Source organism: Arctopsyche grandis, chromosome 5 (assembly GCF_051622035.1).
Source record: "Arctopsyche grandis isolate Sample6627 chromosome 5, ASM5162203v2, whole genome shotgun sequence".
Classification (NCBI taxonomy): domain Eukaryota; kingdom Metazoa; phylum Arthropoda; class Insecta; order Trichoptera; family Hydropsychidae; genus Arctopsyche; species Arctopsyche grandis.
This window is the reverse complement of record NC_135359.1, coordinates 24,257,904-24,273,734: the sequence shown is the minus strand read 5'-3', so window position 1 is coordinate 24,273,734 and position 15,831 is coordinate 24,257,904. Positions and strand designations below refer to the sequence as shown.

General features: G+C 34.4%; 1 protein-coding gene across 2 annotated transcripts in view; it reads right to left on the bottom strand.

The window, feature by feature from the left end:
- The window catches only part of jvl (javelin-like), a 134,884-nt gene that overhangs the window by 11,415 nt on the left and 107,638 nt on the right, over positions 1–15,831 (bottom strand). For both annotated transcript variants that reach the window (XM_077431393.1, XM_077431394.1), the window contains exons 2-3: positions 2,673–2,798; positions 1,591–2,598 (exon numbers count right to left, since the gene is read on the bottom strand). In XM_077431393.1, the coding sequence (XP_077287519.1) occupies positions 1,591–2,598; positions 2,673–2,798 (1,134 nt within the window). The remainder of the gene's footprint in view (positions 1–1,590; positions 2,599–2,672; positions 2,799–15,831) is intronic.

Here is a 15,831-nt window from a genome sequence, read left to right as displayed (position 1 = left end):
TTGTTATATTATATTAATCATTGACACACTTAAAATTTTGCAAGATGTAGCCTCATTGCATTGAGAGCGTGATATGTAAGATCGATATCAAATTTAATTAGCTTTAAATATGCAATCGAACTATCACTAATGTATCATGATTTTTGGACGCGTTTTAAACATGTTGTCTTGTGCTTTATTTTACTGCAAAATAGTTTCAAGTTTGTTATTTGATGTTTATACTTTATTATATTATGAACATTTATATAATAATTTATAATTATATTAATATTTTGAATAGATGGTGTGTCACATTACATCTCATCCTCGCTTTGTTTAAGGTTTAATGACGTTGAATTGAATTTGCAGTGCTCCTGAAACTTGGTGCCTAGGATAGGGTTTCCAACAGGTCTCCTTTCAAGAGAACATGTCCTCTTTTTTTGGACAAAATTCTTTTGTTCTCACCCTTTTGTCAAATATGCTAATTATATTTTTTGCGTTAGTTAAATATTTTTGGAATATTTTATATTAAATAAGCATATATTATATGTAATGATGTTTAATTTGGGGCGTTCGAATTGCGCAGTTCTAAGACTATTAAAAATCTACGATCTAATCAATATTTATTTTATTGAGTACTTTTAATATACGTACATATACAGGTATTCCTCGACTTACGACGAAGACACGTTCTTGCATCTCGGTCTTAAGTTGAATTTCATACAAAACGTCAAAATATTAAGAAAATTTATCAATTTTATTCACTTCAAAATGTGTATTTTTACTAATTTCTAGAAAATATTTAACCTTTTCCAAAGAGCAGTCACGTAACAGCAGTTCATGATTTAATGTTTAAAATATAATATAGTAATGTATAGAAAACAATTTTCTTAAAATCTTTGTTTTTTTTCGGTTTTCAGTCTAGGACTACCTGTATGTAAATTATATCAGGGCCCACACTGTTGATGATACGCCAATGAGTGCATTTCATATAAATAAAATTGAAGTTTTTTGATCATTATCTTACAAATGTATATCTTTTTCAAAAATTCATTTAAGTGGTCCACAGGATTTAAGCTTATGAATTTAGTGGCCCGTGAGGTTCGACCACTGTTCTAAATAATCTTATGCTAATTTTTGAACTATTAGTACTCACGTGTCGAGGCTTAATTGTGATTTTTTTTAAATAAAATTAAATATTTCTTTAAAATGTCTTCTTTTTTTTTCACTTCCCAGTTGAAAACCATACAGTTTTCTTTTCAGAAGATAGGTAGTCAAAATATTTAGAATATTAAAATGTAGAAAAATTTTATGCAGGGAATAAGAACGTATTGAGAGTGGAGAGTGGGTGTTTTTCCTCCTTTGCCACCTCTTATATCAAATTTCAAATAATCTGCATTTGTACAATTGGAAATACCGATATGCATGTATCGGAATATATACAATTAAATTTTAGTCGAGCGGTCATTAAAATCATTCGGTTGACGCGCCCGACCAAAATGACCCGGGGAGAGCAATTCCAGTAGGAAGATATTTATAACTAAAATAAATGCATTTTCATAAGAGTTAAAGAGGGTGACCGAAAAATAAAATGATTTGACTAGTGCATACCTGATTTAGAACTGTAAACTTAAGAAGATGCCTCTGTAATTCTATGGGATTATTTTCTCGAAGTATGGCTGCAAATTTCCTAGTGTCTGGAGTTTTAACTTTTAAGTGTCTCACTGGTGTATTCATTACATTGTCTAATTTTCCTAGCTCCGTTTCGAAGGCACTGGACACGTCACCTTCACCTTCACTATCACTACCGATCGGACTGCTCGTTTCTAGCGGACTGCTAGATGATATATTGTTCACTGACTTCACTGGGGTAACAGGTGCGAACACAGAACTTCGGATCGGAGTACGCATAGGACCCGGGGCCGACGGTCGGGTTCGATGTTCTTCGTAGTCTCGACTTCGATCTAAGGCAAGTCGTAAGTTTCCTTCGTTCCTAAGTCCTTCAGCCTCCACCCTGCCAGCGAGGGTCTCCGCCTCGAGCTCGGCGAGCCTGTCTAGCAGGAGGTCTCGCTCGCGACGGAGAGCGTCTATATCCTCGACCGATCCAGCGGCCAGAGTCCTGCGGAACTCCTCGGAAGGATCTCGCTCTTGGGAACAGAGGGCGTTTAGACTGTGCGAACGCCGGTCGTTGAGGGCTGCACGAAGGGTATCGGCGTCGTCTCGGAGACGAGCACCGCGTACTTGGATCACGTCGAGCAACTGCCAGAGGTCTGGTTCGTAGGCAGGTGCTCTGGGTTGTGGTGCTGCTTGAGCCGAGTGAGCCTCCTTGCTCGAGGAGGTCTCGGTGCTGAAGCCAGAGTCCTGGACGACGGAATGGGCACCGTCTCCTTTCGTAGGCGGCTTGCTGTGGGAGTCGCTCCGGCTGCGGGGGAGGGAGTCTGGGTCTCGCGTTGGCAGTTTCCGACGTACACGAACCCCTGGTTCCCAATCTCGACGAGTACCACCCCCGCTGCCACTCCCGACCACTCCCCCTGACGCCAGCTTGGAGCGAAGGTTGGGGAAGGTCTCGATGACCAAGTCGCGGAACTCCAGCAGGGCGCCCACCTCATTCTGAAGCTCCTGAAATTTGAATATTGACTAGTAAGCGAAAACAATTCTCAATTTTGTTTTGTGAATGTGCATTAGAGACGTACCTGTAGTGCTACGAGGGACTTAGCTTGGTCACTAATGTGATAGTGGAAGGGCGCTGATGGGGAGCGCAACTGCAAGCACTCCATACCAGAGCCCGATCCACCTCCGCTCGAGCTGTCTCCCGTGGCCTGTAACAATAAAAGAAAAATCATTTTAAATAAAAAACAAATAATAAGTAATACACAATAACCTAAAACAGTCGTATATACGTAGATAAAAATACATTTCGTAAAATTATTAAGAGGAGAGATTCACAATCACGCTATCCTAGAGAAGCTTAAATTTTTGGTACCGGAAAATCATAGGGTTTTGCGAAAGTATGATATATTGTTGCCAATTGGGGCTAAAACAAACGTGCTCATGAACTCCTCCCTCTCGAGAGTTGTTCGACTCTCGAGAGGGAGTCAACTTCACTCAACTTACTGGCACATTCTCTGGATCTCTTCAATGCCAGTATGTTGAGTTGGTCGAACACATCCTACATAGTACGATATAGTTCTTTATTATTTATTTGTTTTTCACTATACATATTTCTAACTTACTTAATTTTTTTTGTTATTCTTATTTTATGAATACTTATATTTGTATTACAACCACAGTGACGCTTTTAGGCTACCTTTCAATTTTCTGTTGTAATGATTTTTTAAAATAAAAATAAAACAAAATACGTAGAGCCGATGAGATAGGGGGGGATATGGGGTAAAGTTCCAAGATCCGGACTACTTGAATTTACATTTGAATTTAATTTCCCCATGTCAGAAATTTTACCTGTTATATCATACCTTATTCAATTATTATAAAATTAGCAACCAACACATAAGCATTTTTCTAATAGTTCTGATAGATTTATCACATATTAAAAATATATCTATAAGATCTATATTTATTTTGTCATAGTGTCCTGAATAAATTTTTCCCAAAGCCCGGGATTCCTCTCTGCGGCCCTGGATATAGGGAGGAATGCGAGTCATATTCAACATCATCATTTGTAATTAATTGGTTGCAAACTATTACTAGACGAAGGTCTTTAATCTTTGTTCTGAATAAAACTCATCTACATATTCCTCACATAGTCTACCTATTTCTTTTGTGACTATTTTTATACCCTTTTCAATATATGAGTCGATATATTTGAAAGTTGCATAAGTCCACATTTCTTCATTTCAAGAAATATTTCGCAAAACATTAAATATATTTTTTTTGTCTGTTTTTTTATCCATTTTTTTTAGCTAAATGACCTGCCCATTGCTATAATTTTATTCGCTCCAAAATGTTAGCGACTTTAGTCATACCTTTCATCAATATTTTTCGCTTCACTTAGCCATTCCGAGCATACAACATTTCAAATGCATATAAAATCATTATTAGATTACATATATGCAATATTTTGGCATTCAAAGCCCATAAATTATGAATAGCAAAATATTGATTATTATTTTGTGTGATAAATGAGGTGAAATTTTCGGAGAGTTCAGGTTTTTGATTCAAGTCGACGCGCTGTCTTGAAATTTAATATAAATAAACTGTAATATTTGATGTTATCTAAGAAATTGAAAAGCGAGATGAGAATGAAAAAAAAATTGGGGCGCTTCAAGAAACATGACACGGTGATTTGTAATTTTTTTTTGCACATTCAGACTCGAGAATGTTTTCAAATATTAGACAGATAATAATGATGATGAAGACAATTTATCTAAATCAATTTCAATAATAACACATATCGATCAATATCACAACGTTTTTCGACTAATTTTAGACACACTCCGGAAAATGGACGCGTATGAAAAAAAATGTTGAAAAAAGGCATGAAAACGATCAATCAAGATTGGAGCGAAAATACGGACCTTTCGAGAGGAGAAACTCGCAAATGATATTTGCACACACGATAAAATTAACGCGAAACCGCAAAGAGCGCGTATTGCAAGTAGAGGAACAATAATAATCGTCTTACGGCTTTCTAGCCGCCATACACATTACGAGACATTATTGTTTATTATAAAAACAAAAATGGAAGTAATTTAATTTAGACAATGGCAGTCATTGCTGCAACAAAACAAAACGACAACATGTGGATAACGAGACTTACAACACAAAAGCAGATATGTTTGTACGTATAAAAACTCAACGCCCTCGATTAATAATCTCGACTAAAAAGCCCTGCGATTCCATACACGTGTCAAAATTTTCACGTTTCGTAATGGACTTTCGCGCGAAATCTTCATTTAAATTAACGATTTCGTCAATTAAACACCGCGAGCACGTCGTTTGCTTGCTAGAAAACATAATATGCGAGAAAAATAAGAAACGAAACCGAGAGATTGAGATCAAACGTTATCCAACCAATGTACATATGTATATTTGGACTTAATTAAAATAGTTATATGTTTACGTCACGGTGATACATGTGCGCGTTGCGAACGACACGTGATGAATGTAAAATATTAATCAAAAAATACTACTCATATATTATTTTAAATTTTAGAAATTGGATTGGAAACAATCCGTCGCAATGACACATATTATATCTTACATAGATATATACCAGGAAGGCTTGACAGGAAGACCCCAATGCGCCTTCCTAGACAATTAATTACAAACAATGCAGCATTTTTATTACCTTAATCACTGTATTTTGAGAAGCTGAAGAACACGAAATTAACAATTAATTAATTAATTAATCCATTGAGTCTTCTATAGATTTAGACTTGAACATAAATTTTTAGAACAGAAGATTTTTGTCAGCAGGTAGGATGATATTTTTGCCAATTGTGAGGAACCGTTTCAACAATGATCAGATAAAATTGGCAATTCTGATAAGAAACGATCGATATCCAAGTCTAACCAGCAGTATTAAATATAAGCCCGGGATCGAACCCAATAATATTCTTGGTGCTAAACATAAACGCAACCACTGAGCCATACTGCTGGCTATTATTACAATTCAAATTAATAACAGGGATGGATTATTTCTTCTTGAAAAAAGTATTCATCAATTTATTCAATATATAGGAAAATTCACTTGGACAAACGATTAAGCAGTATCATATGTTTTTTCGTATAAAAGTTAATTTGAAGGATTTTCACTTTTAAATAATTTAATAGTATCGTATTAAAAATCATTGATAGTGAATGGTTTGAATAAAATTTTATTCAATCTCAACAAATTGAATAAAATCTTAAGTGTACCGCAATTGTTAATTCGGATTAATAATCTCAACGTTTTTTAGGAAGAAGGGCTGCAGAGTGCAGTTTGGCTGCCATTTTTGGGATATTTGCAAGACTGGGCGATGACGATGACGATGTCATGTCGGGACCTTCCTGAATAAATTGAGTGCAGCAGCAGCAATATTGAGGCGTACTGCAATCAACAGGAACATCAACAGGGAAGAGGAACATCAACATCTAGAGGCTTCCGCAGTGGAATAGTAATGTGGCAGGGGTTGTTGCATAGTGTTTTAAATACATATTTTGTATATAATCATTACGTCTAATGATGGTATTTGGTACTTATGTACAAAAAAATTATCATAGGTGTCACCTTGGGCAGCCTGTAGTGGCACCTATGGTCGGGTTTAATATACATATAATGGATAAATAAATAAATATGTCGAAACTATTTTGGTGTTCTTTTTCGGCGGCCTTGATGGGATGATCGGAAAGTTTGACTGGTATTTAGTACGTTTTGAATAAATTGAAAAGAAAGGCAAAGGTCTTTTGAAGTCAATGTAAGTCAAGCGGAGATTGGTCCAGAGGTATTTATCTATAGATAGAGGTATTTATCTATAGAAACGTCCGAATTCAGAATTCACCATGCGTCATTACGAGCGAAAGTTAGGGGGCAAATGTCAGTGTGGATACAAACTTTGTACAGTAAGTCATCCAACTACTATGTCATTACAGCAAGAGCTACGTATTGTCGGAAAAATCACTATGCCTAAAAAAACACGAATAAATTCAACAAAAACCGATACGAACTGAATCATGAAGGGAAAAAGTACAATAGCGAATGGAAATCATTATGAAACGTACGACTTATTGTTATTATGCTAATCGTTTCATATTGTCACCATTGTTTATGACAAATACAGCACAATATAGAAAGAAATTTTTAGCAAGCATAATGCAATAGAACTGGAAAATTTATAGAGACTTGCGTCTGAACAAGGCCGTCCAAATGACACCTAAGCAAGCAATTATATGGATTTGTAACCGAATACATATACTCTTTTTAAGCCCAGTATGCTTTAATTGAATAATTTTAACCGGCAGAGTGGGCTAGTGGTTAACACATTAGGCTTTCGAGCGGAGGGGTCACGGTTCGATTCCCACTAGTAGCTGTTGGCCAGACCTTGGTTTGTGACTCCAGGTTGATCGTTCCCTTTCAGAGTTTGCCAATTTTTCTGATTTTCATTGAAACGTTTCCTTTAAATTAGCGTCTCTTTACCAATCTGTCTTGCAAATTTCAAGTTATCCAGTGTCTTGAGATTCGCCAATTTGTATAATAAAATGCTGCAAAAATGTCTCCATAGATGTCACTATGGATGATGTTTGTATGAATTTGCATTGTAAAAATGCTTGTATTGTATCTGTATCAGTATACTCGTCGCTTTGGAGCGATATGTAAAGGCGTGTGTACATATTCGATTGAAATACACAGTTGAATGCAATCGAACATATAATCGTCATCAGTATTAGGCCTGGTACACTGGTATGAGATATCCACATCCACGCATATGTACGTACATATGAACATGCGAAGAGAAATGAGAAAGAATTTCACGCGAATCTACAGAACAATATGAGTTATTTAAAAAGACATTTGCAACTTTTCGCAAGTCGCGTGCAAGCGAGGTGTTTGTTATTGGTACTACATCATCATCATCATCATCATCAACATTACACACTATTATCGCCAGACAAAAGAACGATTAGTCATACGGATACGATTTCCTTGAGCATCTATCTCTCTGCACACCTTCTGTGATACACGTGGGCCGGGTGTAAAAAGGCAAGGTTTCGAAAGACACGTGAAACATCATCGCCGTCAAAAGATGCAAGGGAATGCTGTTGTTATTTCACAACGTTAATTATAAATAAATCAAAGGTTCGACAGTGTTTCATCAATATATAGTATGTATGTAGGTACTACTCAAGAGGTACATCCATACACATTATGGAGTATGAAGAATATTACAACGGATGTTTACCATTGAATTTGGCAAATAAATATTTATGCAAATGTAATAATGCCGTATGTTCGTCGATCAATGCACGTACTTTGCATCCTCCCACTAAGGTAGCATGAATCATGAGTTCAAAGCCTTTTTGGTTCGAATTGCACACGTTGATTTAATCCTTCGACGATTCGCTATTGAAGGGTGTGTGTGCGCTTTTGTGCACAACAACCAGCTCGCGCCATAATCGAAATTGGCAAAAAATTGTTTGCGTAATCAACGATGATGATTCACACAATACGTATTAACGACGGTAACCGTAGGAATAATCAAAGTGTGCAAAGCCAATATATACGCGTATGTTCGGAGAGGAAGTTGTAGATTTCGGGCAAATCTTCAGGATATCTACTTTTGTGCATCACTGGTTCGGATAATCGAAAAATAGATAGGAAAATCGCGCGACCTGGAAAATCGTATTCTGGCCGCGTATGCAAGTTTAGTCGGTAACGATGTACATAAACATGGATTGTTTGCGAATCAAAACGAGACAATGATACAAGAACGTGTGATAATTCGCGTAATTGTGTATCGCCGCAATGATCGTTTCTCACCTGGATAATCAACCGGGTCGCGGTGACCAATCGTACGGAACACCCAAACGGACAGGTCAGAGAAAAACGAGCAGAAATTAAGATTAAAATAAAAAAATCAACAACAAAAGATTGTAAAGGAAAATCGATATGCAACTAAAAAATGGAACCGAAAAATTTCGATACGAATTGCACGCGGATTAAAGAGCTATTGTCAATATTCACTGTGTAAGTGGGGCGCGAACAATGCAAGCGCGTGCTCTTGAAAAAAAAATCTTGGCCATAAAGATGAAAATTTTATTTCGCGTAAAACGTGGCAATTTTGAGTGAAATCGATGGATTTACCAAAAAAAAAAAAAACGAAATAAAATGTTTAACAAAGTACAGATATAATTATCGTTTTCTATCAACGTTGAAATAACTGATTTGAGGCAACTGCATGTAAACAGCAGTACGAAAAATATTCTATGGAATTCGTATTTTATACAATGCGAATTCATACATAAGTGACATCTAGAGAATTTTTTGCAAATTATAAGCGAACCTCAAAACGCTGAATAAGTTGAGATAGCAAGAGAGATAGGAATATAGGACATGTTCCGTAATATACCTACAAATATACGTGGCGTATCCGAAACAGCAATTAATCGAAACGATCTATCCAGATTATTTTATATCAATTAATGTAATAATTGATATAAATTATTATATAACTGCTCTAGTTGGTCTCGCGACCCCCGTAACCGAGGAAGCGGTGCAGCGAATGAAAAGAGATATGACAAATGTTATACAGCAGTACATGTCACTGAAACGTATCAAGCATAACCGGTTTTCTTTGGCTACCAATTGTTGCCTTGTGCATATTAATCTTTTCGGAAACGTCAGTATTGCCTCGACAATACGACGCAAGCAATAGTGTACCGTATCGCCGGGCTCTGCAATGTATGTATATGTCAGCCGATTTTGCCTGGCACTCGTCCATAACAAGTATGAACGTGTTGAAAATGGTCGGTGCTGTATAATATGAATTTAAGTAGGCTTTTCCATGCAGTGCTGTGCCGGGCTGTTGACGTGTAGTTCTGGATAATATAAATGTATGTATCAGTGGCGTGCTGTGAAATTCTACCTGTTTGTGTCGCACAGCCTTACATATGTGTGCGCGAGCAGGATACTAGAAGACTAGGTGACGTCATATCGAGTCCCTTGTATCCTGCTCGCGCACACAGAAGTCTTTGTGCGACAAAAACAGGAAGATTTTCACCACACGCCACCGGTATGTATGTATGTATAATGTTCGATGATAAAATAAAATGACTTCGATGCTTTAATATACGCCTACGAATTTGATAAAAAAAACAAGACGTGGAAATTGCATATATTTATTTTTAACGAAATGCATGCATATGAATAATTCATTTGAAATAATTAGTAGACAAAATTTTCATTGCATAATTTAGACCAACCGGGTGTAAACTAAAAAAAATTCGACTTCGACTCATATGTAGATTGATTCTTATTTGAATATAGCGATATTTTTTTTAACTCCAAAGTACATTTTTATAAAATCATAATTAATATTTAAAGCCACTCTCTGGGAAAAACGATATATTTGCAGCATTTCTGTTAAATTAAAATTAAATGCTAAACTAAATTAATTTCAAATAATTTAACTAATGTTTAATTAAATTTTGCAATGTGTCTAATGAAAAAATGTGCATAATTTATTTATTTCTTTTCAAAAAAAATATTCAAAGTTCACAACTTTATTAAACAACTCGGATTTAAGTGTTCTTATGACATAATTTGGATGATATACGTACATATAAAATAAAATATGCACTATGAAATAAATACATATGTACATGTAAGATAAGCGTGCTTATATACTGAAGCAAAACAAAGCGTCGTAAATTTGCAATTGTTGCAACAGACGAATTCGCCGATAAGATATGTACGTATACAAAAACGTGAATTTCGAATAATTTTCAAAGGTTGCTTTCGAACTTTGTTTTTATAAACCGACTGCATAATAAAACGATTCATTATTCAAATTTTCGTGTCGATAATGTGCACGCACGTACCTTAAAAACCACAAGCGAATGGACTGTTAGGAAAAGAAATGCGCTTCACTAAACAATAGAATTTAGCCGACGAAAATGGTAAAAAATTAGAACTCTCGACCAATTACCGTTCGAGCGGAAAATGGAACGGATTCGAATTTTCGCTTTCACCCGGGGATTGAAGGATCGAATCTGCTACATTCGAATTGGATACAAATCTTTATTATGTATTTGTTGATAAGCATATACATACATACATATGTAACACTTTGATGATTAGACGAAATATGCATAATACATACTTGATATAAATAAACATTGAGAACAATGCTTGAAATCTCACTGATTGCGTTAATTAAGTACAACAGATAACAATAGCATGCGAGAAAAAATTATGCAAAAAAAATAAAACAATCAAATTAGCCTATATTATGGAAAATTTATATCAATACTGTATAAATTGTTTATATTATAATGATAGAAAAAAAAATACCAAATATGCGTGGCCTTCCATGCTGATTTCAGTTGAACGAAAAAAATCACCGCCTTGTTTGACTAAATTGCAAACTTGAAATATTACAGGTCTGTTAGTTCCGATAGGTTCAAAGCCAAGGACGATACTGAGGTTTTAAAACAATGCACGTAATTCGCAGTGTGCGATTTTGAAATTGAGGAATAGATTAAAATGCACATTTAAGGTAGATAACTTAATGTGAAAGTTTCCGGTGAGTATAAATGAAAATGAGTCATATTTGTTTTAGCGTAAATAAAGATAATATTAAATGCTCGATTTTCAATATTAGCTATGTATGTATTTCACAATGATAAACAATTTTATCAGTTTGCTTCGACAAATGACAAAAAAATGAAGTCACAACGATTGATGAGTATAGGGAAATTTAGTACTCAATTATCCAGAGCTTTAGAGTTGAAGACGTTATTTAACAATGAATATAAATATTGAATTATTAACTAAGAGTGATTTAATAATACCCATCGTATGCAGTATTTTCTATCTATTTTTAGGTCCAATAGAGGAGAGGCCAGATATTTAACAAATTCGACACGCTAAATGTCTACGTTTAATAAGTATGTTAATACGTACATGAATAAAAATAAATATAAAATATGAAAAGAAAAAAATAATCATTAAAAGTTAATGGTTTACATCAATCAGCTCACTCATTATATGTACATTGCCGGCCACCTCAATCACAACACCATACATTTTATAATTTATATGGTTTTTAAAAAATATGTTTCGGTAAAAATAGTCGTTCTTATTTTTTATGATACAAATTCAAATTCATAAATATAACATATGTATATAAAAACGGAAGCGATGTATGTATGTATGTGGAGGATGCATGGACAAGTATGGAGATTTAATAAAAAAATAAAATTTTAGAATGCCAGGAGTATACGTTTTGCATAGGGATGTGGCGTGATGAACGATCGTGTCGAGGAGACGCGGGAAAGTGGGGATCTGAGCGCCTGAGTTGGAACGGGTGGCGTCGGCGTCAGATGCGCGGGAACGTACTCACATACACACATCCACGAATACACACATTCATTCATAATTTCGACGTGGGTGAACGACGAGCGTTTAATAAGCGCACTGGAATTTTTAATATCAATACGCGCGCGCGCGCCTATAAATTACTTTACAATATATTTATATTTTATTTTATTTAAAAAAAATCAATACCACAGAGACTTGACAGGTTGCCCCAAAGCGTCAATGTGATTATAATACAAATAATAAAAATCATAAAAATTAATAAAAATCATAAATAAAAAAAAACATCATAAAAAAATAATAAAAAACAAGTAAAAAATATGTACACAAAATAAAAACAAAGAAATAAGATTGAAAAATTTATATCGTGCTATTTAGGATGTGTTCCACCAACTCAACATAACTGGCATCGAAGAGGTCCAAGTAATGTGCCAGTAAGTTAAGGAGTCGAACAGCTCTCGAGAGGGGGGAGTTCATGAGCACGTTTGATTTAGCCCTAATTGGCAAAAATATATCATGTTTTCTTAAAACTCTATGATTTTCCGGGGCCCAGAATTTTAGTTTATCCAGGATAATATATTTTTATTTTTTATATATATAACATATATAACATCAATTCCTTTACGAGGTCCCCCGCTGAAATCAACGGGCACAGCACTAGTTATTAATATTTCTAAATTAAAACAGAATAAAGATTTTAAAAAAGTGCAAAATTTGGCAATGTTACGTTTCTATTTCGAATAATTACAACTAAAGAGTATTCCAATTTATTTTTTTCAATGAATTTTATAATACATTGTATATATGCTGCGCTTTGTATTAGTACTCCAAAAATATTACAAAATTATCCCCACAGGAAAAAAAAGTCGCCGGGTCGTGTTTTTTAACGACTCCACAGCCTTGGAATTACTTTAAATGAAATATAGTAATTGACTTATATAAGAAATCTAAAAATTTCCCAACCCAACCCACCAATTCTTTTATCATATTATGTTTTCAAACGTGAAGTCATCCAGGTATGTTTAGCTCGACAAAAGAACAAACAAAAAAACGGACGCAAAATTATTATATAATAAAACACGCGATCTCATCATAAGGCGATCAATAGCCTCACATATTTATTTTAGTCGGTATCTATGTGTTACATCTCGTGAAAATCAATCGAGTCATTTTACGCTCATCGAGCCCGCTCAACAGGCGAGTTCGAATTCTGAAACAGTTAGGTCCGAAAAAAGACAAATAAAAAAAAGAAACGCGGCGATCTCGCTCCGTCGAAGTCAAAAGTGTACACTTATTCGCTAGTGTTTCTCAACAACTATGATATAACCGAACGACTAGCGGTAATCGGATCTCAAGTGGACGTTAAAATCTGTGTCTTCCGTTCGCCGATCGGCATCAATCAAATCGGTTGATTTTGACGCGGTTGCATCAGAGATTGCATCTAGTCGAGTTGCACAAACATCAGCGATGCTTCGCTGCCTGACGACGAGACGGTGACGATGAGTGGCAAATTTAAATAATTCAGCGGTGACAGTTAGATGTAACTACGTATAAGAACGCACGTTCAAATCTGTCCTTGGCCAATTTTTATCGAATAAACTATAATGATTGGATCAACATTCTATAAGAGGAAGTGATCCTTAAGTGATATAAAGTATCGAGTCTATAAAACAGAGCATGGAAGCAGTAGATCGAGAAAATTGTACTGTTGACTATAACCTAACAAATTCTTGTTCTTTCTGGTTAAGTGCAGTTGGCGGTATGTGCTGTGCTAATATGAATAGACAATTTCAATATCAAAAATAAACTACTTTTTGTACAAAGATATATTGCCCAAAGAAAGGTATGACTGGTAATGAATTATTTAAAAAAAATAATCTAATATATAATTTGGAAAGAGACTTTGTATATATGTATATATCCTTGGTTGTTCGTTCGTACGTAGATCCGTGACGTCATCGAACAAATGATTCGATTTTTTTTTATTCAAAGGATTCGAAGTCCCCGTAGGGGGCGCAGCCCCATGGGGCCCTGCCTGCCAGCCGCATGGGGCGCAACCGCCGGATTCTAGACTTAATATATTTTTATATATATTTTTATTATTATTTTATTTATTTATTTTTTTAAATAAAATGTTTACATTACAAAATGTTTATATTACAAATACCGCTAGTATTTTATAAAGGACAAAAAATTTTTTTATTCGAAGAAAACATTTTGTATTCACAGTATCGTCTGACAGTTATGACGTAATTTTTCAAGTGGTTTTTCATTTTTGTTTCATTTCATCAAAAAAGTCGTTTCCTTTCTCACAATTACTTTATTTCTTCTGGGTAGGTTCTTTTACCAAACTGATTTTTATTTTTAACTAGTGGTTTACCCGGCTTCGCTCAGTATTTGAAATATAAACCGCTTAAACATAGCTAATCTAAAAGTAAATATTTAATTTACTTTATTTGAATATTCATTTGTTTTTATTATTAAATTTAACGTCAAAGATTCTCCCATCCAAACATCTTGCCTTGTATGTAAATCCGTTTTCTTGTATGTAAATCCGTTTTCCTGGATGAAGCAGTAGGTCTGACCAGTGTTGCTAAAAGATGAAATAAAGGAGAGCAATGTGATAAAATGCAGTGAATATGTATTATTGATTTACCGGTAAAAGTAGTAATTTTCCGATAAATTACCGAGCTGTTTTTCGGGCCATTCACCGGTAAATCGGTTAACAAGTGATGGGCTACCTAGTATGGACCTAGTAGATATGACTACCTAGTAGATGGACTACGTATGTACATTGAAAAAATGTAATCGGTCGGATTAAATACTTAACTCCGTTTTAAATGGATAAGCAGTAATTAAAATACGCAGATATGTAAAAACAACAAAGCATTTCACAGAAATGATTTAAGTTTTTAAACGAAATATACATACAATGTATGAACATACATATAAATTTGAGCCACTATTGGGGAGAGCTCAAGGTTGGATCGGTGACGTGTAATTTGACAGTTCCAAAGCTACGTATAAAATACAAAACAATAAAAAAAATAAAGTAAAAATATTTTAGCTGACATAATGCGAGTTTTCTTGAAAAGCGTTATGAAAACCTGCCACAAATCGGAATATGTAATCGGAAAATAAATTATTCATTTGTAATGGCGATGCGCACAATATGTAGATGTATCTAATATATATAATTTCGAAAGAGACTTTGTATGTATGTATGTATGTTTGTTTGGGTCGTAGATTCCATGACAAATGAATATTCTATTAAAATTAAATAAAATAAAACTTCAAATAAATTTAATAAAATGTTAGATTGGCCATATTTAAGCGGTTTATATTACAAATACCGAGCGAAGTCGGGTACACTAGTATGTACATATATAAAAAAAAAGATTTTGATATTTGATTTGTTTTTACCTGTTTTCTTATGAATAAAAAAATAAAACTGAATAAACTACTGATCATTTTGATATTTGATTTGTCTTTACTTGTGTTTAATTTTTGATGAAGAAAAAATAAAATATTGAAGCTTTGATTAAGGTGATCCTTATTTGCCGCAGTTACCTTGTATATTCAATACATAAACTTACATAATTTGAAGCTGTCATAAAACATTTTAAAATCCATGTAAGATTATGAATTTCAAAACTTATGTTTTATCAAATGTCTCAAATACATATGTATTATATGTATGTATGTACAGCAGTGATTCATTATCTCTACAATGCATTCAAATTGCAAGTAAAAGTGATTGTGTCCAATAAATAATTTATTGCTATGTATTATTATATTATATATGTTAAGTAGTTTAA